Consider the following 23,715-nt stretch of genomic DNA (forward strand, 5'->3'; position numbering starts at 1 on the left):
TTTTATAGTTCCTGAATATACGATTTTATCCTAACACAATTTTAAAAAAGAGGCAACAAATTTTAAAGGTATAAAGAATTAGGCCGGCATAGCACTCGCAACTCTCGTAGATGTCTGGGCGGTAACCACTTTACATCGCGCGGGGCCGCCTTCTCGTTTGCTCCACTTTTATTATAAAAACTTTTTTAATATTAAATGAAATACAGATTATAATAATTTATACATAAAAGATTTGATTTAATATTTTAGAATATTATAAGCACGTCAATTTTGAATTATTTATATCAAAGGTATAATATTTTTTCTGTTCATTTGAAAACGTTGAAAAAGTTTCAATATCTCATGAATACACAGATGTTTATTTTATCAATAACCAATAAATATATTTCCGTATAAATTTCATGAATTAATTAAATAAATTTTTCGATATTTTCGTGTTTTTATAATAAAATTTAATTGATACCTCGGATTCGTGAATAAATATTGAACAAATTGGACACGAACATTAATATCAATATAATTTTATACTTTAGTTTTACTCGTGAGTTTGGCCATCTCTTCTCATTCCACCCATACGATAAATGCCAGCTTACGATGAGCTGCGAATCCAAAATATGTTCATACATATCGACGTTCAAGGTATTTTACCACCAATGGATTATTTATCTCTATAAGCCATTGGCAAATAAAAAAGAATTACAATTAAATAAATTATAAATAAAATAAATAAACGTCCTACACTCAACGGCCTTAACTAGGACTTACTTCTGTGGCATGTGTGTCCGGAAACACACACAATACACAAACACAAACGCCTAGACCACGGAAACATCTGTATGGCCAACACAAATGCCATGTAAGGGCATCGAACCCGCAACCGCCATCACAACAGCCGCAATCCAGCGCTGCGACTGCTACACCGACGCGTCGCCATTCGTGAAATGCCATATGTAAGCCTCACGTATTTATAAAGTCAAAGAGACATGTCGTGCTTAGTCATGAGGTAAAAAATGGTCACAAATCAATTTTTTTAGACGTCAACTAGGGAGAATATTTAATATGAATACACCTGTATCCCCCCTAACTTTAATGAAAATTGCTGATTTCCTTAATAGTGTTTACACACATTGTGGTACACTGTAACATTATGTGAAATTTGATAACATCTACGTTAACTTGTTGCTAGTCTAACGCGTTCATACAATTTAATCAACAAATTATAACAATGAGTAAAATTTAGTAACACGATTCGTTTATGCTAACAAACTAGTTAAATTAATTTAGGAAACAATCTACGACACTTGTTGTTATGTTATGACTTTTATCAAAAGCTAGCCAACGTAAGTTATCACAGTAACATTTGTAAGGTATCTTCTTATATATAAAATTCTCGTGTCACAATGTTAGTAAAATACTCCTCCGAAACGGCTGGACCGATTTTTATGACATTTTGTGACCATATCGGGTAGGTCTGAGTATCGGTTGATTTCTATTTTTCATACCCTTAAGTTACAGGGGGGTGGAGAAAGAGGGTTAATAATATAAATGGCAAAACAACGTTTGCTGGATCAGCTAGTATCTTTATAGATAGTATGTTCACATAAAAGTTAAAAATGTTGCTTTGTAAAAATGATGATGGTATGGATGAAGAGCACGTTAAGCCGTCGGTCCCGGTTGTTATCATGTACACCTGATAGCGATCGTTTCTCACAGTAGGGGATATATCCGCACACCCGCATTGGAGCAGCGTGGTGGATTAAGCTCTGATCTATCTTTCCTACAAGGGGAAAGAGGCCTATGCCCAGTAGTGGGATATTACAGGCTGAAGCGTATGGATGGATTAAATAATAGTTTTTAGTAATTTATATATTGTAACAAAAATAATTAATGATGTTATTTTGTAGTATGTGTATGTGTATGTTGTTTTTAGTAATTTATATATTGTAACAAAAATAATTAATGATGTTATTTTAGTTAACATCTCTAGATTTCATACTATCAATGTATAGAACTTGAAAATAAAATATTTGCAACTTGTAACTTACTAATAAAACGATTAACTTATACTCGATCAACTTTCAATATAACACCAACATTTTATCAATTAAATGTTTATTTTTATATCATCAAGACATGTACATGATAAAAAAAAAAAAAAAAAAAAAACTAGTACAAAGTGTATGTATCAAATTTTATTTCGCGCTAAAACCACCCGTATTATCTACGTAATAAGATATATATTTTAGTTTAATGAGATCTTATTGTAATTGTCACCGTATAATTATGTTGAGTAGTGTCAGGGTATAGAGTAGTCTTCTGATGTTCAGCTGGATGTAGCTTGGTGATGAAGATTGCATTGCAGCTGGGTTTTCACCTGCGAACAAAGATTCACTTGAAATTTATACATAATGATGTAAATATGCCAATAGCATTTACACGCTTCAATTCTTGTCTTTAAATAAAAAGGATAGATAATCGCCAAGCAAATGAAATGAGAAGGAATTTTTCAAAGAATTTATATTTTTTTATCGACTAGGTCGGCGAACAAGCTTACGGCCCACCCGATGTTACGCGGTTACCGTAGCCTAAAGTGCCTGCAACCCCAGAAGCATTGCAAGTGCGTTGTCGACCCTCCCCCGATCCTCCCCAAGATCTCTGGTCACCTTACTCTGGTGAGTAACACAACACGACTCGAAATCAGCATTATGTAGCTATGGTATTCTGTAATGTTTAGGTACACTCCCAGATAAGCTAATGCAGATATTGAGCAGGATATATCTTACTGTGCCCGACCTCAATATATTTATTCATAAATTTTTTCAATCTATTAACTAAGATGGGGCACAGCAGGCTTATCCACGCCTACCGCCGGGGCGAGGTGGCGAATGCTAGCGCGACCCCATCTCGCCCCACCCGGGCGGAGGACTGCTCACACGTGGTGGTTTTTAGTCAGTAGGTGCCTGATATAACCCTCTGGCGCTCCCGCGCTAGAGAGTATCCATGATGGATTTTCCCCACGTAAAAAAAAAATGGCATAGCAGGAAACTGAGATAGGGCATAGCAAGAAATTTCCTACTCAAAATATGGCGCAGCCCGCCTGGGGTTAGTACCTCGACCTTAAAGCGTTTAACGTAAACTATTTCAAATTCCATAACACTTTTTTAAAGCAGTGTTGTGTTCCTGTTAGTAAGTAAGCGACCAGAGCTCCAAGGGGGAACTGGGTTTGCCGAACTCTCGACCGTGTATATATATATTTAAATGTTAAATTTATCTTCGGGGATAACTTCGTCGTTAATGAACCGATTTTGGTAATTTTTATTTTGTTGGAAAGGAGATATCCCCAGTGCGGTACCGTGGTAAGGAAACCAGGATCTGATGATGGAATCCCAGAGAAATCGAGGGAAACCCTCGAAAATCGTAGTGACGATTAGTGCGTTTGTTAATTTTTTTCGTCTACTTAAGTTGAATTATTTGTCGATTTAATTGGAGTCGGTTTTTTTTTCCTTTGCGAGCAAACATAATTATAAATATTAAAGGTCGATTTCTTTTAACAAAGCAAAACTTGTTTGATATTTAACCTAAGTTGAATGTGAAGCGTTAGCTTGGTTTGCATTTATAAAAATAATTGTACAAGTTACTCAAACACTAATTGGGTGACTCCTACATTATTAAGACAAAGGTACATCGAAACCATTACCAGGTAATTCCGCAGTGCGGTCGTATACGTCTCGCCTCGTCTCACAATGTATCCCATCCATAATTCCCTTTACATTTCGACTGAATGTTACAGAATTTACACATAACTCCGAAAATTCACTGTGCCTACGAGCTTAAATGTATATCTTACTCGATTTAGTTGTCCGTTTTGAATTTAGGTATTGAATAAATCTGTAACATTCCCTACTGGTTTTTACCAGTTACCAGTTTATTTTTACTATTACCAGTTTATTTTTACCAGTTTTTACCTTCTGGTTTTCCCTGTTTTCCCTAAAAGAAGGATTAGAGCGTAATCCATAGATAAACAAAGTCTTCGTCGTATCGTCGTCGTTATAAAACTAAAATAGAAACTGATGTTACATTATTGACCTTAGTCCGTCTGTTGCAGACACTCCCACCTAGGATACTCTTCAGGAACACGCAGAGTTGCCTAAGCTCTGCGCCACCCTTTCGACCTCACTGGCTAGGCCCACAGGAACGACAAGTCGATACGTGTGGACCCAGTTCGGCTGCAGGAGTGTTTCGCATTTTATTGCTATGCCACGATTGCCTGACGGAGACCCCATTCTGGATTTCAAATGAAGTTTTCCTTCTTCAGGACTCTGCTGATTTTGAGCCAGGTTTATCCCTCGGTCGCCTTTTACGACCCCCACGGGAAGAAATAGGGTGGTGCTATTCTATAATGAGGTTACATACGTTGTAGCTTATATGGGATTTTCTATTGACCCTAATTATCTAACAAAAAGACAAAAAATAATCAAAAAACATAGCTAGTTGAGCAGCTGTGTCCAGCTCTGGGGCATTTACATCCTATTATAATACAATAGATATATTTTTAAGATTTAACAATAGTAAGATAGCTCACAATGAGATCAATTCCATTCATTCTACATATCTAAACAATCAAAATTGATACGACATCGTATTTGATTGTATAAAATCGATCTGTCAATTACAATCGAGAATGTCGCAAATGGCAAAGCAATGTGTCGCTCTGCCAATCAGAATGTCCGCTTGGACACATGAACCGCATTGAACTTGACATTAACATGGCAATGTCGTGTCTTGTATCTTTATCGTGCATTCATAGCGTTATTATGTGTATATAATTAATTTATTATGTAACAAACAGCTTTATAAAAATGATTAAACATATTTAAATATAATTTGTGAGTATTATAGGTACTATTATTTATTTTGGTGTTACCCACACATGAGGGAATTCGAAACATTTTTAATATTATATCAAAAAAGGTCGATTTTTTTTATATGATAATAAAAATATTCCCCGACTTAACCTGTCAGTACGTAAGAGATATAAATGATAGTATTTTATCAAAGGTGCTAAGTAGGTTTGCATGAGAAGACGTGTTTCAAATTAAATCTTTATTAAGTTATTTTTTGCTTTTTAGATTTCGTTTCAGTCGTCCAAGGGAACAAAAATTGCTTATAAAATAAAATAAAATAATTGTGTTTGCTACCAAACGAAAAAATAACTCATAATGTCTAATTACCAAACATATGAACAAACACACTAGTCGTCACTACGATTTCTAAAGGTTCCCCTCAATTTGTCTGGGATGCCATCATCAGATTCTGGTTTCCTTATCACGGGGGAAAAGAGATATCGCAAGGATGGTAACCCCTAAACGACGAAGTTATCCGCGAACATACATAAAAAAAAAAGTAAAAATTTGTATCTAACAAGTGCAAAAATAGCATTCAAAATCTTAATATTCATTAACCTTCAATCTTATTAAACATTAACCTAGTGGTGCAACCAGACCGGTCTGCAGACAACCCAAATTATTCTTTTTTCTTTTAAAATTTACTTGTTTTTGTTGTTTATGAATCAAATAATCAAAATTGAATTATCTCCCATAGCTTTTTTTTCTTTAATTTAGTCCATTATAGATAAATTTTAAGAAAGATTTACAACTGAAAATTTATTGTTACAAAGCGGATCGAACTCGCGACCTTTCAACCTTTCAACCATTGAAGTAAATACATTATAAAAATATTCTGCTTATAGGTACGTCAAGTCCTAAGAGAAATAAACATCTCTTATTACGTCAGACGTGATTCAAAGTTAAATATCAGAAATGTATAGAAAAAGCAGTTCTTTCATATCGATGATAGCATTAGCATATTTAATATAAATATTTCTATGAATATTGCTGAAGGGTGGTCTTGTTTGAATGTTAAGAACTCCCTTCACTATAAATACTGGTGAATACATTTTCTACACTTAATTAAAATGTGCGTTGATAATTCCTAGTATATATACTTACAAATAAAATGACTATGCTCTAAACCATACGACTGAAGTAAACTTCTGTAGTTGACCCTACAGTAATATACGAAACGTAACTCTTTCTCTTTCTATCTTTAGTATTTTATATCTCACTATCAACTTCCTTTTATCTCGCCCGATCACGCTTTTCGTAACGCTCTCGTCACGCATTCACCAGTTCACTCCACAAGTCAAGCGTGCGTAAAGAAATTTTACTTCATCAACTATTTTTGTTTTCAAAGAAAATAAAAAAAAAAAAGATTTTAATTTACGTCAACAAGTGAACCATATTATTAGAAATAACTCAAAAACTCAAATTTAAAAGGGATGACGTGACTTTTGAAATAAAAATAGAATGGCTAAATTCAGTACACCCAGTACAAAGTATCGAAATGAGATCTTCCTTTATTGTTGAAGTCGTCGAAGCAAGGACAGGATTTAATTCATAATTTAACATCAAGGCTACAAACCCAAAAATTCTAGAATTAGACAGATAAAACCATTTTTGCGGAGAATGGTCACTTAAATAAAAAAAAAAATCTTTAGACTAATTTATAATTATTACTTTTTATCAACGTGACATCAATAATATTATTAAAACTACTCGTATATACATATAACAAAACTTTACAATATAACAGTTGAGATTTTCATCATTTTTCTGAGAAACACCTTTTGTTCTCAGAAGGACCTTTTGGTGGTTGTAGCCTCGAATAAAATGTGGCATATTTTAAAATACCAATCTTAAAGTGCCTTTAAAGCTAACTCGAGTAAAGTACATTTTTTATTCTTTCAGTGATAGTGTAATGGAAAACGAAATTTCATCATCTGTTTTTTGTCCGAACAAGCTTCGAATCCGGAGCTGTCGCATATAAATCAATTTTGTCGGTAAAACTGTCAGTGGTTGACCTCTTGGGACGAAAACTGGGAACGAGAGCAAAATGCGCTAAGATTTATCATTCGAAACGATTTGAACTACGAAGGTTGACCTATATGTCTTACGTCTATGATAAGGTATACAAAATAATCTATAAATACTGGTAATGTATAATGCAGTAAAGTCGATGCAGCTTTTATCACTGCTGGGCAGAGGCCTTATTCTCCATGTAGGAGAAGTATCGGAACTCAATCCACCACGCCTCTGCACTGTGGGTTAGCGTATGCTTTATAATTACAGCTTATACAGTCCACTGCTGGACATAGGCCTCCACAAGTTTACGCCAAAAATAACGTGAACTCATATGTTTGCCCATAGTCACCACGCTGGGCAGGCGGGTTGGTGACCAGCGGGGTGGTGGGCAGGGCTGGCTTTGTCGCACCAAAGACGCTGTTGCCCGTCTTCGGCCTGTGTATTTCAAAGCCAGCAGTTGGATGGTTATTCCGCCACCGGTCGGCTTTTTAAGTTCCAAGGTGGTAGCGGAACTGTGTTATCCCTTAGCGCCCTGCTGTGCCCTTACTTTAGTTAAAAATACATTAAAAATATATATCTTTTATGAAAGCAATAATTGATGACTGAAAATTTGTCCATAAGATATACATAAATCCCTAAACCCTAATATAATATTATAAATGTGAACGTAAGTCTGTTTGTTACGGTTTCACGCAAAAACTACTAAGCCGATCATCATGAAACTTTGTACACATATTTTTGAAGGTATTAGAAGTAACAAAGGATACTTTTTATTAAAAAAAGTCAATGCGAGTTCAGCTGCGGGTAAAAGCTAGTATATTATATGGGGAGTGTACAGTAATAGTAGGAATATAATTGACTAAAATATGAGGCAAAACACCTTTTTTTATATCTAATACAAAAATATCTGTCTAGTCATTCTGTCACATAAAAGTTATCTTTATAAGACAGACGAAATAAATTAAAGATATCAAGTTTTTCCTCATATCGTTTCCCTTTTTCGGAATACACAACATCGGCTTGTGTTATTTATCACTATAATTGGGTGTCATATTCTGTCGAGAACAGAGTAAAAATGTTTCAGAAACTACGTTTTAAAATATATTTCTTGCGGAAGTCGATTTCATTTTTGCTTAATGCTTACACTAAAGTAAAATTTAAACAAGTTTTTTGACGTAAGTTTTTCCGCATTATTTGAATTCTATGTTTGAAAATTATTTACTTATAATAAATTATCAACTCCACAGATTTTTTGATAATCATAACATTTTGAATTTAAGTTAGCCAATTATTGCTAAATTCAATATAACAAAACCACTAAAATAAAAATATTACAAAATATTTTTTTTAAAGAGTGACTGGAAAGCTTTTTAACTATTCTCCTCTGCAGAATCTACACTCTAAATTGATGTTCACATTAACTACAATTAAATAGATAGTTCAACTATAATTAATTTATTAAAAACAAATATAATTTAATTTGTGATTTAGAACCCCACTTATCCAAGTGAGGATCTGAAACACAAACAATTTATTATTTTGATTATAATTTGGTAAAAAAAAAAACAAAATATATAAGTTACGACCGTAATCGTTCAACTGTATCCCGACCGCCATGTTGTGACGTAATAAGCACAGCTTACCTTCTGACTAATATTAATCCGTTAAATCCTCATTTGTGTAAATCTGTTGACCTATTTAAGCTCTCGCTAAGTAAGCTATCATACTCCTACGTATACATATATCATACCGTGTGAGTTTGAGCATTTACTTTTGAAATAAAAGTTGAAGCTTCGAAGTTTTGTTGCAAGTAGAAGAGTTTGTAGGCTAATTAGCTGGTACAGTATGAAACATGATGTCTCATTACAGTCAATATTTGTTCGAGGGTGTAATTACAAGCAAAAGTTGGAGCTTACTATGAAGAGAGCAATTATGATCTTGTTGAGCAACGATGAATCTTTTTTTTTTTTGTAATATCAAATCACTACATATATATCTATTTTTACATTTTCAGAATACAAGTTATGGTTCCTGTGTTTATTTCACATATTGACAAAATGATTTTGATAGAGATAAATAAGTTCATTATCTCCGTTTTAATATGTATTAATGTTGCATTCATGCATTCGTCATGTAATATCACATAACTGGGCATAGGCGTCTTTCTCCATGTAAGAAAAGGAATGGAGCTTAATTCACCACGCGGTCACACTCACTATAAGTAACGATCGCTATCAGGTATTTATGATAACAACCGGGACCGAAGGCTTAAGGTGATCGCCGACAGACGTCCAAACCGAAAAGAAATGTTTTCACAACTACAAATATTTATCCCGAGTGGGAATCGAACCCGCACTCGGGGTTTTAGGCGACTACTCGCACCACTACTCCAGAGTGATTGTTAATGTAATAAATGGCTAAAATATAAATAGATTCTATGAAGACGCAAATAAGTTTAAAACGCACGAACAAAATATATTTGATGCATTATCATGACTAGCTTAAAACATCCTGACACATACATTTTTGCTTTTTTTAAATAAATAAAAATATAAAGAATAATAATTCATTTTTAGCATAGCTTTCAAATAACAAGCCTATACTAACAAGCATATTACTATTTTATTTCCTATAAATAGTTAATAAAAATTATATAAGTGAAATTCAGTAATTTTCCTGCCATTTTGCCTTGACGCTGACGTTGTTTATAAATTGCCTGTCCTTCTGTTTTCTCATATATATAAACGATAATTAATGGAAATTGTATTCGAAGGTATAATAAAATATCTAAAAATATACATAAGAGTCAAATTCTACAACTTGAATACATAAATAAATATGTTTTAATTACACAGGCTATCGTCTGTTCCTAAGGAAGACAACTTAGTTCCTATGTTATATTTATCGGTCTGCAGTATAGCTGAGTTGCGGATTAAGTTCTAATACTGCTTCGTCGTACAACCTTAAAGTGATCTTTCAAACTGTGTTATATCGGTCGATTTGCAATATAGAACTGTGACGGTAAAGTCTTCCGCAGTTAAGCATTTAACTAATAAACGGACAGACATAAATATATAAACAGAACACACACGATGACATAAATATAACAAAAATTAAAATGCACATCAAAAAAAAAAAAAAAACATGTATTTGCATACATCGCGGATTTCCTTTTTCTTTCGAAATGAGGGTAGGTCGGAAAAGTATAAAGACTTACTCACTCGACGAATACTAGGGTTGCACATTTATACATCCATATGCATGTTATTCATATGAAGTCAAGCATTAACTTCAATCACGATAATTTAAAAGGGTATATGTGGAAAATATTTTTCTCTTTTCCAAGTAAAATAAATATAAATTAAAAACAGCTAAGCTGCCGATGATTTACTGTAAGCGATTTTTATTATTGCTATAAAAATGCTTTTTTATTTGTGCTTAGAAACGTAAATAGTACTTTAAATTTTAATAGTAATTTATTTAAAAAGATTTGGGGCATGTGAGAAAACTTTTCAGTTTTTCGTTAAATTACGAGTCGCACTTTCCTTTAAAGTTTTCAGACCATAAAGAACAAGACCAAGCTTAAATTTAATGTCACATAATTTTTTTTATAGAATTGTTTTTTTTTTTTAATCACCATTTCAGTACATGAAATATACCATACATGATATCTTATGCTTAAGCGACATATTCAGATGATAATAATTATTTGTATGTGTAACATACATACATAAATATGAAATATATATTTTTCTATATCTTGAATTTTTTTTTATCTTTACATTACAGTTAAAAAAAAACATGTATTTGCACGCTTCTTAACAACAAAGGGTTAATTTTAAACAGTATTAATAACATTAAATAAAATAATTCTTCCAAGTCTACAAAGACTACTTCTACAAAGTTTTCTGGTAGTAGGGAAAATTTTGAAAGATAATTTAAAAACCAGATAGAGAGAGAGGGGAGGGGGGGGAGAGATACCGAGAGGATAGACTTATTGAATTACTTAGTTTATTTTTATTTATTATTAGAAATAAAACATTAGTTGATAGTTTTAGGCAAAGAATAATAATATACACATATTTTTATAACTGTAAACGGTATTTATAAATACAGCTATTATACTTTTTATTAAATGTCACTAGCATATTGTATACATAAAGTAACATTGCGTTGCGGTAAGAGGCCGCAAGATGTGTAGTGTTAAACATAAATCTGGCGCCCAACGTGGGACACAAATACGCGAGTCACAAAACAAATTAATTCTCAAAGTAGGGAATTACATGGTATATTTTTTACCTTAATACTATTACTAGTTTTGACTTCTGAAAGTTTGTGAGGATAGATGTTGGTCACATTTAACAAACATTGCTCTCACATTCGTGCATGATGGTTATAATGAATCTATGATCTAATTGTAACAAAGCTTTATACAGATAGCTGAAGATTCAGAATTGGGATTTTATCCCAAGTTTATCATTGGTTGCAAATTTTCTAATTTTGAACATTTTATTAGAAATATTTAAGATTAATATAACGACTAACGATTAATAATTAAGTTAATAACCCCCTAGCTTAAGTTGGTTATTATATAGGTTGAATCATTGTGAAATTATATCCATATCAATTATATAATTTTAGAGTTTGATCTGAATTGAATTTGATACAATTGTGATAGTTTGATTTTAAATGTAATGGTTTCTGTTAGTTCGTCATTTTTTTCAATATAAAAACTCTGAAATGACTTTCAATCATCAACCTGCGAGAATGTAAAATCGACATTACATTTGCTAATGTTAGTTTTAAGAAGTTGAGGAGAATTTGTTGAAGATAAATTCAAACGCTGCGTTGCGCTGGTGGTTGCGGATTCGATCCCCACACATAACAAACATTTGTATTGGCGATACAGATGTTTCCTCCGGTTTCTAGTGTTTTTGCAGTCCTTGTTGGTCTCCCCACCGTGCCTTGGAGAGCACGTTAAGCCGTCGGTCCCAGTTGCTATCATGTACATAGCCATCGTTGCTCACAGTAGCGACTATATCCACCAACCCGCATTGGAGCAGCGTGGTGGATTAAGCTCTGATCCTTCTCCTACATGGAAAAGAGCGGTGGTCCCAGCGGTGGGATATTACAGACTGAAGCGCTAAATTCGAAAATGTGATTATTGAAATATAATATCAAATAGTCTAAAAAACACATCAAAATACTAATTCTTGGGCTGAACCCAGTAATGCATTGTGAAACAATTACAATATTTACGATAAAACTGACGCAGTGCACCTCAATAGTAATTTAATGGTCCATGACGGTATGCGGCATTATATATCGTTTGTAACATGAGAAGCTTGGCCGGGGTCCAGACTATTAGGTCATCTGCCCTATCTCACTTAAATGAATGCGTTCGTATTAACTTGGTTTAGTTTGATCACATCCTTTTGAGTATTTATGTTTAGTCTTATTCGACCTACGTTGACATTTGTATTTATTGCTCTAATTCTGTGATTCCTATCGCAATCATTTCTTGTTTCAATAAATAGTCGTTAAGATTATCAGATTGTTTTATAAAAGTTAGCGCATTCAAAATCATTTGTAATACTACTTCTTTTATTTTAAGTTATTGTTATTTCAAAACTTTTAGTAGCATAATAAGTCTATATAAAAAATATTTGTTTTTCATTTGCGCAACAAAGCTTAAAGAATAAGTGCATATCAGGCAGATAATGCCGAATCACTACTGATACACAGATTCACGTATAAAAACACATGTACACATGCTTCAAGGTACGTATCAAGATGAGTTAAACTATCTACACTAAGTTGACTACACACAGAACATACTTGCAGATAGTATAAGAATAAGAAAGTTAGACATCTTAATTGCACCTTGCTATAGTTCATAATTGATAAAGTTTTCTAATGAAATAATATAAAATCATTTATTTAATTATATATAATGTAAACGTTATGGTACAAAAATAAATTAACAATTTGTAAATTGTAAATTTATTTCTCCTTGTTTGTGGTGGGGACACCATGCCTCGGAGAGCATGTTAATCCGTCGGTCCCGGTTACTATCATGTACCCTGATAGCATCGTTGCTCACAGTAGAGACTATATCTGCAAACCGGCATTGGAGCAGCGTGGTGGATTAAGCTCTGTTCCTCCTCATACATGAGAAAAGATGCCTATGCCCAGCAGTAGGATATTTCAGGCTTAGGCATTAAGTTCTCCTTAACAATATCTCAATATCAACAATACATTATAACAATACAAGTCTAGATGATTTATACAGTATTATACAGCCTACCTCTGTAATTATTAGTAGAATCATCCCTTACTTTACTATTATATGAAATTCATAATCACTTACCATTAAATATATGGACGAATATGCTGGCAGGCACGGCGTTGTTCGGTACACACGTGTAGTTGCCTGCATGGGATACGCTGGCAGCTGGTATGAGAAGGTCGGACAACCTTTGCTCAGGGTCCGTGGTGACATTGATGCCTCGCTCCAGATCGTAGTTGATCATCCTGCTGTTGTGGTACCTGGTGATAAAATTGACAAATAAGTGTTATTAAAAAGGAATGATGAATGATTGACTGATTAATAGGTTTCATGGTTTTCAATTATTTCAGCAGAAAAAGGTTCGATGTAAGGTAAAGTGGAGGAGACATGACAAAGATTGATCGGTGTGGTTGAGACAGCAGTTTAATTTTGAAAACAGGTATAATAATTCATCATTACACCTTTACCAAAAACAAGTGATGATAAAGCTAACCAGTTGATTGAAGTAGTAACAGATAAGGTAATAAGACGAGGACGATGTAGAAATGAAATATTTATAAGTATACGAGACCAATTTTATTTATAGAAAAACAACACAATAAACGTAAAAAAGTGTGTGCATTCATTGGCTAGCTAACTTCACGGTGCTAACTTCTTCTATGATAGCTAACTTTAGGGTGTCCGTTTTTTGTGACGGTGTGTACGCGTATCGTACAAATTTACACTCATCATTTTTCCCCAACGCACCAAAAGAAATATAACTTCAAAAATAATAAAACATTTTGCATATAAAACTTCAAAAATTACTTCAGAAATTTAAAGTTCTGCGTAAATCATACAAATTATAAAATCACAACATTCTACTCGGGAAGTTATAATTTATTTTTATGAAACAAGAAATGTGACCCCACTAAAATATATTTCATTAATTATAAATAATTAATACGGTCTGTGAAAGATTTTTCTTTTCCACATCAAATATAAACGAAGAAATACTTTTAGAATCTACTCTGGAGCACGTTTGTTCCTAAATTGGTAAGAACGGAAACAGTTACCGTTTTTGTTTTTCTTTTAACAGCTTTCTTTATTTAAAAACCTTTTGAAATGACCGTTATTTCTCTCTTTTTGACTCTCATTTCTATTTTACGTAAACTTTAAAATACGAATGTAATTTAAAGGAAATGGCTAACATTTAAACAAACGTTCATTCATCTACAAAGACTAATGTACTCAAATATTAGTGTTTTGATGGGAATAGAAAGCCAATTAAACTTTTTTTTATACTTAACTTTGTTATATCTTTTTTATGATAGTGGCTTATAAAAATTTGAGGTGTGTTCTGTTGTTGTTTAAAAATGATACAGAGAAAACCTCATTTATCACGATTTTTTCTCATCTTCATGTCTAAAGATTGACTTCAATAGAATTTTTAGTGAAATAGGACTAACTTTGATTCCTTTTTAACCGACTTCCAAAAAAGGAGGAGGTTCTCAATTCGACTGTATTTTTTTTTTTATGTATGTTACATCAGAACTTTTGACTGGGTGGAGCGATTTCGACAAATTTTCTTTTAATCGAAAGGTGGTGTGTGCCAATTGGTCCCATTTAAATTTATTTGAGATCTAACAACTACTTTTCGAATTATATCTAATAATGCGTTTTTACTTGACGCTTTTTTCGTCGACCTACGTTGTATTATACCGCATAACTTTTTACTGGGTGTACCGATTTTGATAATTCTTTTTTTGTTGGAAAGAAAATATCCCTAATTTAGTACCATGATAAGGAAACCAGGATCTGATGATGGAATCCCAGAGAAATCGAGGGAACTTCTTGAAAATCCGCAATAACTTTTTACTGGGTGTACCGATTTCAATAATTTTTAATTTAATAGAAAGCTGATGTTTGTCATGTGGTCACATATAAATTTCATTGGGTTCTGATAACTACTTTTTGAGTAATCTTTGATAACGCGCAGTTACTTGAGTATTTTTTCGTTGATCTACGTTGTATTACTCGTCGATGTAATTGAAGTCGGTTTTTTTTGTCGTTTGCGAGCAAACACAATTATGTTAACGTTATAACCAATGATATCCACTACAAATAAATAAAATTGGAGTGTCTGTTTATAATATTAAAATAACCACTTTTTACTAAATTCATAAGTATACACGGTACATATACCAAAATACAATTTTTTACAATTTTTTGTCTATCTGTCTGTTTGTTCCGGCTAAACTTTGAAACGGCTGAAACGATTTTGACGGGACTTTCACTGGTAGATAACTGATGTAATAAGGAGTAACTTAGGCTACTTTTATTTTAGATTTTTGATTTACTCTGCGACCTAAATAATAACTATTTTGTTAAATTCCACGCGGATGAAGTCGCGTGCACAGCTAGTAGTAATATAAAATAAAAAATAAGTAACATCCTCGTCAACTGAATTAAACTATTAAAATACAAAGTAATCCGGACAGCTTTCAGGCGACTCTAATGCTTAGGCTGCTGTAGCTTAGAGGCACATTAGGAGCATTTAGTTCATTTATATATTTGATACTAGCTTTTACCCGCGGTTTCGGGGTTTCGGTATTACTTATCCAAGAATATATGTACAAAATTTAATGATGATCGATTAAGTAGTTTTCGCGTGAAAGCGTAACAAACAAACATACATTTACATTTATAATATTAGTAGGGATTAGGTGGACATCGTGGACATATTGGTTTCACAATAAGTAATTTGTTAAGTAACATTTAAATTAAATTAGGTACATTTTAAGATAATTTTTGTCCCAAATAAAGTGAAAATACGCAACGTTACACTTAATATCATCACATTTCATGCTACTGGCTCACCAAAACGACATTTCGAGATAATTTGGCAAGATCACGTATCTTCATTTAAATCGTTTTGTTTATTCATTTCAACACTATCCTTGATTATTAAACCTTGAAACAAGTAAATTAGTAAAGTTTTTTGCCAAGTGTCCGACATTTGGCACGAGTCAATGGTAATACCATTCTACTAGATGGCAGTCTTGAACATCGGTAAAGTAAATTTGAAGCGAAAATTTGTCTGGCATTTCAAATAATTTTTCGAGAACGTGTAGTTATTGTCAACAAAGTTGGTCAGCTGAAATTTATAATAAATATTTTATTCCAAGTTTCGTATTGTTTAATACATTTTCTATGATAAATGTTATCTGCAATATTTATTTACATTTAGACGGTTTTAAGATATGAGAAAACTTTGAGAGTATATTTGAAATTCTCTTGGATGCAGTCCTTTCTATTTAAATGGGTTCAATTTGATAATTTGTATTACAAGTTTAACTTTGAACTGCTTCAGCCGGTAATATCCCACTACTGGGCATAGGCCTCTTTCCCCATGTAGGAGAAGAATCAGAGCTTAACCCACTACGCTGCTCCAATGCGGGTTGGCGGATATATTCCCTACTATGAGTAACGATTGCTATCAGGTGTATATGATAACAACCGGGACCGACAGCTTAACGTGCTCTCTGAGGCACGGCGGGAAGACCCACAAGGACTGCACAAACACCCAGACCACGGCAAACACCTGTATGGCCAATACAAATGTTTGTCATGTGTGGGGATCGAACCTGCAACCGCCAGCGCAACAGGTACAATCCATGGGTATGACCGTTGCGCCAACGCGGCGTCAACTTTGAACTAGAATGAATTAAAAATATAAAACAAATCGAGTGTAAAGTGTTTTATGTTATATGTTTTTATATCGTATTTAAAGAATGTCAAACTATTCCATTGTGAGTTGCCGAAGTCTTAGGGTTGGTGAAGAGACTCACAAGAGCACAAATCTAGCCAGAAACGTATATTTCAGAAAAAAAAATATCTTTTCTCAACGGTAATCAAATCCACGATCGTTGATGAAGTCTTAGGGATAGTGAAGGAATACACAAGAATACAAATTTAGTCCAGAAACATATATTTCAACAAAAAAAAAAAATATATTATCTCCGAGCTGGTAAAGTACCCTCAATTATTGGTTAATACTATACAAGAACGTTTGTAGGGATAGATATACACGTACCAAAATGAAAAAATAATCAAATTAAAAATTATGACAGTGTGAAATAATAGCAAGACTACAGTTTTCCACCGTTAAATTGCAATTCCGAGATTTTTTGGACGAAAAATGAGTCATCACTAATGGAGATAACGAGACGCTGAATTGAATCTTTTGTTTATTTCCTTTTTTTAAACTATGAAATTAAAAATTAAAATCATATATTTCAGTAAAGAGAGTTCAGATTAAAATACACGGCAAAAACACAATTTGTAATCGCAAACTTTGTACGGACAAATTAAAAAAATAACGAAATTATCATATGTGCATGTAACTGTGTATGTATTTAAGTATATATGTATTTTATATCATTAATTTTGAATGAATATATCGCACCTTCGGTGGAACAAGGGCTCAACTCCACTTTTTGTAATTTTACAGGAGAGCCATTTTAAAGTTTTTTTTTACATTCAGAGTCGTATTATTCGTCTTTATACTGCTTCAAAGTGTTTGTTCTTTGCATGAAATACGACCTATTTATTTGTGAATATGGCCATGTAGTTTGCAAGTGCCAAATATTTTTTGTTAATTGCTATTAATATTTTTTTCAAAATAAGGTGTACATTTATGCCCTTGTTCCACCAACATTTAAATCGTTTTGTAATTATGACCATATTTATCGTTCGTGTTTTAAAGATTTTGAAAAATAGAAACTAGTTTATTTGTTGCAAAAAATGTTTTATTTTATAATTAAACATCTTTTTTAGGAACTTCTGTTGAAAAATCTTAAAAAACTCTAGCGAAACTCTTTGGAATTTGCCTTTAAAATTAGCGTCAATATTAACGTTATAAAATCTTTGTCCATAGTAATCAGTCCGTTTTTACTTTACTCTTACAAATCAGACTCACTTACTAACTCCACTTGAATAAATCAAAACTAACAAACATAAAACTACAAACAATCTTCATAGTTATTGTTGTACAGACCACTTTGGCATTTTACAGTAAATATTTAACAAAAAAAAAAAACGATAAAAAGAAAACGTATCTAAGAAACTAAAATAATAATAGCAACGATGCTTTCATAGAAAACAAATGAATCACGTAGCACGAGATCTATCCCTTAAAGAGGTATCTGTGTCGTAAGAGGCGATAGAGGAAAAACCACTAGAGGGCGGGCAGCAGCGCCTTCTAAGCACAGCCTAGCAAGCGTGGCGATTACGCCAAATCCCCCTAAATGGCAGACACGACAAACGGTGGAGGCCACGATAACGGCGGGGCAGGAGGCTATAATCTCCGGCAGAAGCCAGGCCACCACACCCAACGACGACACTTGGCCCTGGCAACATATAACGCTAGGACGCTGCGGACCGACGCGAAGGTCATTGAGTTGAAAGAAGCTCTCAGCAGGTTGAGCTGGGATATTATAGGCTTATCTGAAGTTGAGTTGTGAGTGGAGCAATTTGGATACGAGCAACGGAACTCCCGGGACTGGCTACTGACTGACTTCATGGAGAAGGAGGGACTCTTTATAATGAACTCCTTCTTCAGGAAGCCGGAACGGTACAAATGGACCTGGTTGAGTCCCGACGGCACCGTCAGGAACGAGATAGACTTTATCATGTCGACGAACAAGCACATATTTAGTGATGTCTCAGTGATCAATGCTGTGAAAACAGGAAGTGATCACCGACTTGTCCGAGGCACATTGAATATCGATCTCAAGTTTGAGAGGGGTCGGCTGATAGGGTCTGCGCTCCGACCTGCGCCTGCTCAGATTCAAAACCCCGAGAGCTTTCAACTCGAACTCCAAAATCGCTTTGGCCTGTCGCCTGGCGTAAATGTGGACGAGCTCAACGACGGGCTGGTGGAAATTGCCCGTGCGGTGGGGTCTAAGTTCTTCAAGACCCGCTGCCAAAAAAAAAGAACCAACGCAGGACCGATCGTCGTCGAAAGCATTAGGGGAGGCTTATGCTCAGCAGTGGGCGTCCATGAGCTGGTATGATGATGATGATGATGATTTTTTTATTCTGGTGGTCTTCAATGAAGGTGGCTTGGATGCTATCAATTTGAGGCACATGCATTTCTTCGATATTCTGAATGTCTTTGTCATCATTCAACATCATCAAAACTTTTCGACTTCGGGATCCCATTTTTCCCTGAAAATTTAACTTTATAACTTAGAATAAAGCTTCAGAGTTTAAACAGCAACACCATTTTAAACTTAAAAAAAATATATATATTTGTCACAGTGTAATCAACTACTCAGAGTTAGAAAGGAATTCGGTATGAGAAAGTATGAATTGTTTTTATGCCTATTTTATAAAACATGTATTGGAATAACAACACCACATTTGTTCATAACACTATAAAATAATAAAAATGTTGGAAGTACAAAGTCACAAATGTTGCAATGGCTTTGTCTTTCCAAGCATTTGCTCACGAAAAAGGCATAAGTGTGCTAAATATGACTTTGTCTCTCCAGGAATATCAAATATCAAAAGGCATATTTACCTTCGCGGCTTTGGCGCTCCAAGATAAAAACATTGCGCGCGGGAGCAACGGCGCAACTGACCAATGAGACAATGTCGCGCCAATACGCCCACCAATTCGATCCAAAATGACAAAGAAACTATTGCCGTGTAGCGACTTTTAAAGTGAATCTAATGGGAATCTTTGTCCCACTAGATACTAGAGTGTTTTTTGGGCATTTCTGCATACTTAACTCATTTTACGATTTTTTGTAAGATACGCCCTTGTTCCACCGAAGGTGCGATATAGCAAATTAAGTATATGGCTTTTTTTTATTATTTTTTAACTTTTTGTTCAGTTTTTTTTTTCACTTTATCACAAATGCGCTTATGAGTCCCGCGATAACATCTTCTCTTACCACCATGGGTAGACTGGTAGAGATCTCTTACAGAGATAAGTTCGCCCTTGCCAACATTTTTTGTAAAAATGACTTATAATTATGATTTTTTTAAAGTGCAATAAAGAATATATATATATATGTTTTTTTTTTTGAGGACAAAAAAATAGTCACTGTTACAACTTATTATAATGAAAAATGGTGATATACTTAAGAATACATTGATACTTCGATAGTAGATACAAAAATTATTTGCGAAATAGAAAGATAACTGGAAGAAGAATACTTTTAAAACCAAGAGCAAAATTGTATTACTATGGTTCTATATCTACCCCAACGAATATCCAAGACATTCATAAAAACCGCTTTAAAGTAAATTTAATTAATCCATGGTGCAATTCACACAGAGAATGAGGTAGCCGGAAGCCAGTATCCCCATTGTCTTCATTATCCCTAGCTTCCTTACACTCTCCTTAATCCTTTTAAGCCAGTAACGCGTTTGTTATTCCTCAGGTGCTAGAAATGCTTATTAGTTTATAAATAGCGATGGCCCACCTGCTTGTTTGCTATTTGTTTTAATCTAAATGTACCTTCAACCCAATTCACAAAGACGTGGCGTAAGTGCTTCCAGTTTGTGCCTTCTAGTTGAGCGTTTATAATTTTTAATTTGTTATGTTTAAAGTATAAAAAACTTAGTACCGTGTTGTAAATCTTTATTTGAGTTATGAGTTTCTACTTCAGCTTTTGCTCAATTTTCAGCGATTTTTAAAAAAAATCCGTGAATAATAGTTATTGCTAGCAAACGAAAAAAAACCGACTTCAATTACATCGATAAGTAATACAACGTAAGTAGCCGAAAAATATTAACAAATGTAGCAGTCGTTACTACGATTTTCGAGGGTTCCCTTCGATTTCTCTGGGATCCCATCATCAGATCATGGTATACAGCCCCTTGGATATCTCCTTTCCAACAAAAACAGAATTATCAAAATCGGTTCATAAACGACGAAGTTATTCCCGAATGTACATTAAATATATTTTTACGGTCAAATTGAGTAACGTCCTACTTTTTTGAAGTCGGTTAAAAAATGAGAAACAAATATACTTATTAAACCTTAAAATTAATGATAAAAAATATAATTTTCCTTTTATTTGTAAATAGAAAATAATAACACGTTTCCATAAATGTGATGCGAATATAATATTCACAATTCAGTCTATAATATCCCACTGCTGGGCATAGACCTAATTCTCCATGTTCTTTTTTTTACAACTAGGTTGGCAAACAAGCGTACGGCTTACCTGATGGCAAGCGATTACCGTGCCCTATAGACGCCTGGAACACCAAGCGCGTTGAACCCTGTTTCACGCTTATTATAAAAAGTTTGAATTTTATCGAAATAAATAAATAAAAGTTTAACACCCTACGTGATGTTATGTATATGTTGCGTACATTACACCCAGTCCTAGGGGGGGAATCGAAACCACAACCCCGAGAGCAGAAAACAGGGTCACTACAAACGGCGGGCTAGTCAAAGATAAATAAACAAAACCTGCACTTAGAATAACTCGTTAAGAATTTATCGATTATTAAATAAGTCTGACACAAATGAAATAAAAAAATTAAGCTCATCATGACTACGCACATCCCTAGACACGGTCTGGAAATATTCTAGACTTCATTTAATCTAAATGAAAGAAGTGCACCGAGTAAACGTAAAAAAATTACGTCTACCCTCAAATTATCGTCTTAATCGCGTCACCATTTTATCTACGTTATATGTCTCTATACAAATCTATAATCATAATCCTTTCAAGCGAAGCATTTAAATTAATATAAATGTATTTTACAGAAGATTTAATTAAATTAATAATAAGTTAGTTAAAGTATCAAATATATACTAAAATGATCTAATAACTAAAACTAAAATACTTAAACTTATGCAGTTTCGCTTGAATGACAAAACTTCATTGCATTATTACTCATTCGTGTGCATAAACTGTCTGAGGATTTCATACAGTACATTAAGTATTTCAGTCACAAAGCACAGGTCATAAAATGTCTGGTAGATTAGTGGTCATAGTCTAAGCTAATATTGTGAGGTTATTGACCTAGTACGCTATACTATATATAAAATAAGAAAAGCTATAAATATATGCAAAAAAGTATGCGTGTACTTATGTACGCGCGTAAGAAGTAATACTTCATTGGCTAGCTAACTTCACGTTGCTAATTTCTTCTTCGTTGACTAGTCAACTCCCCTGTGTCAGTTTTTTTTTTCGTAACGGCGGGCGCGCACATTTTAAAAATTAATCCTTATAATTTTTTTCATATCGCCAAAAAAGAAGTCTAATGAAATAAAATTAAAGGTGATACACAAAATCGAATTAAGATGAAGACTCAAAAATATAGCGGCAGTGCGAATTTATATTTAAAAAAAAAGTCCTAGTACGCTTCTTACTACTTAATTTAATTTGTTCAAATTGAATCATTAAATTGAAGTCGGTTTTTTTCGTTTGCAAACAAGCATTAAATATATAGTTTATTTAAATTAACATGCTAAAGTAAGTCCTTCAGACAGCCGTTCTAATTTGCTACGATTTAATTGGTCAAGAGACGTGGCTCAGCTAAATGTTTGCGATGTGTTAATATTACATTAACGTGGATATATTGAAATGGGTTTTAGTCCAATAAAATCAAATAAACCTTATTTTATAAGGCTTGTAATTTCTATGGAAGACTGTTGCCTAATTTTTATCACAACAAATATAAACCATGCCATTATCACTTGGTTATACCACTAGCGTTAAAGCTGTCAAAATATAATTACAAAACATAACAGCTAAATAATACTGCGTTCCTGTTGGTGAATAAGGTGACCAGAGCTCCTGGGCGGAATTCGGGACTGGGTCAGCAACGCGCGTGTTGCAGACGTCTATAAGCTACGGTAATCGCTTACCATCAGGTGAGCCGTACGCTTGTTTGCCCACCTAGTTCTATAAAAAAAACTGTCATCTTCTTCGGTTAAGAAGGGTAGAATTAATTACTATGTTATATTTTTATAAATGACATTTTAATTATTCGTGGTTTGCCTTTAATTAAGATTTTGTACCGAAATTAAAATTACGTGAACAGATATTTAGTTTCGAAAACGATGTATTACTTAGAAAAACGAGACAGGTTTTCTCAAAAATATTTTAATATTTGTCAAATATTTGTATTGTTCTAATATAATCTATATAATTGTATAAACAAAATTTTATGGGTCAACAATATCTTATTTTTTGTTTATGTAAATATTTATTTAGGAGATATCTTATTAAATGTTTATCTATGATCATCATAACAATGTAGAACGGAACACATATGTTTAAAAAGTAATTTAAGTGAATGAAAAAATGTCTGCGACCATTTCGGATAATTTTGTTTCGAAGTTTACTAATACTTTGTAGAAGGTTTTTACGGGCTGACAAAAAAAGAAGATTGGAAAATTTCAGAAAATTGTAAAGACAATAATTAAATGCTTCTGACATTTCGCAAGACAGAATAACGTCTAGTTATCAAGTGCTAGACTAAAATATAGAT

At 33.5% G+C, this 23,715-nt stretch overlaps 1 protein-coding gene across 1 annotated transcript in view; it reads right to left on the reverse strand.

The window, feature by feature from the left end:
* Nucleotides 1-2,176: 2,176 nt before the first annotated feature.
* LOC123664663 overlaps nt 2,177-23,715 on the reverse strand; it is a 109,771-nt gene continuing 88,232 nt past the window's right edge. Inside the window, exons 6-7 of the mRNA XM_045599180.1 lie at nt 13,291-13,469; nt 2,177-2,374 (exon numbers count right to left, since the gene is read on the reverse strand). Coding sequence (XP_045455136.1) covers nt 2,271-2,374; nt 13,291-13,469 — 283 coding nt within the window. The 3' untranslated portion in view covers nt 2,177-2,270. The remainder of the gene's footprint in view (nt 2,375-13,290; nt 13,470-23,715) is intronic.

The sequence above is a fragment of the Melitaea cinxia genome, chromosome 22 (genome assembly GCF_905220565.1).
Source record: "Melitaea cinxia chromosome 22, ilMelCinx1.1, whole genome shotgun sequence".
Lineage (NCBI taxonomy): Eukaryota > Metazoa > Arthropoda > Insecta > Lepidoptera > Nymphalidae > Melitaea > Melitaea cinxia.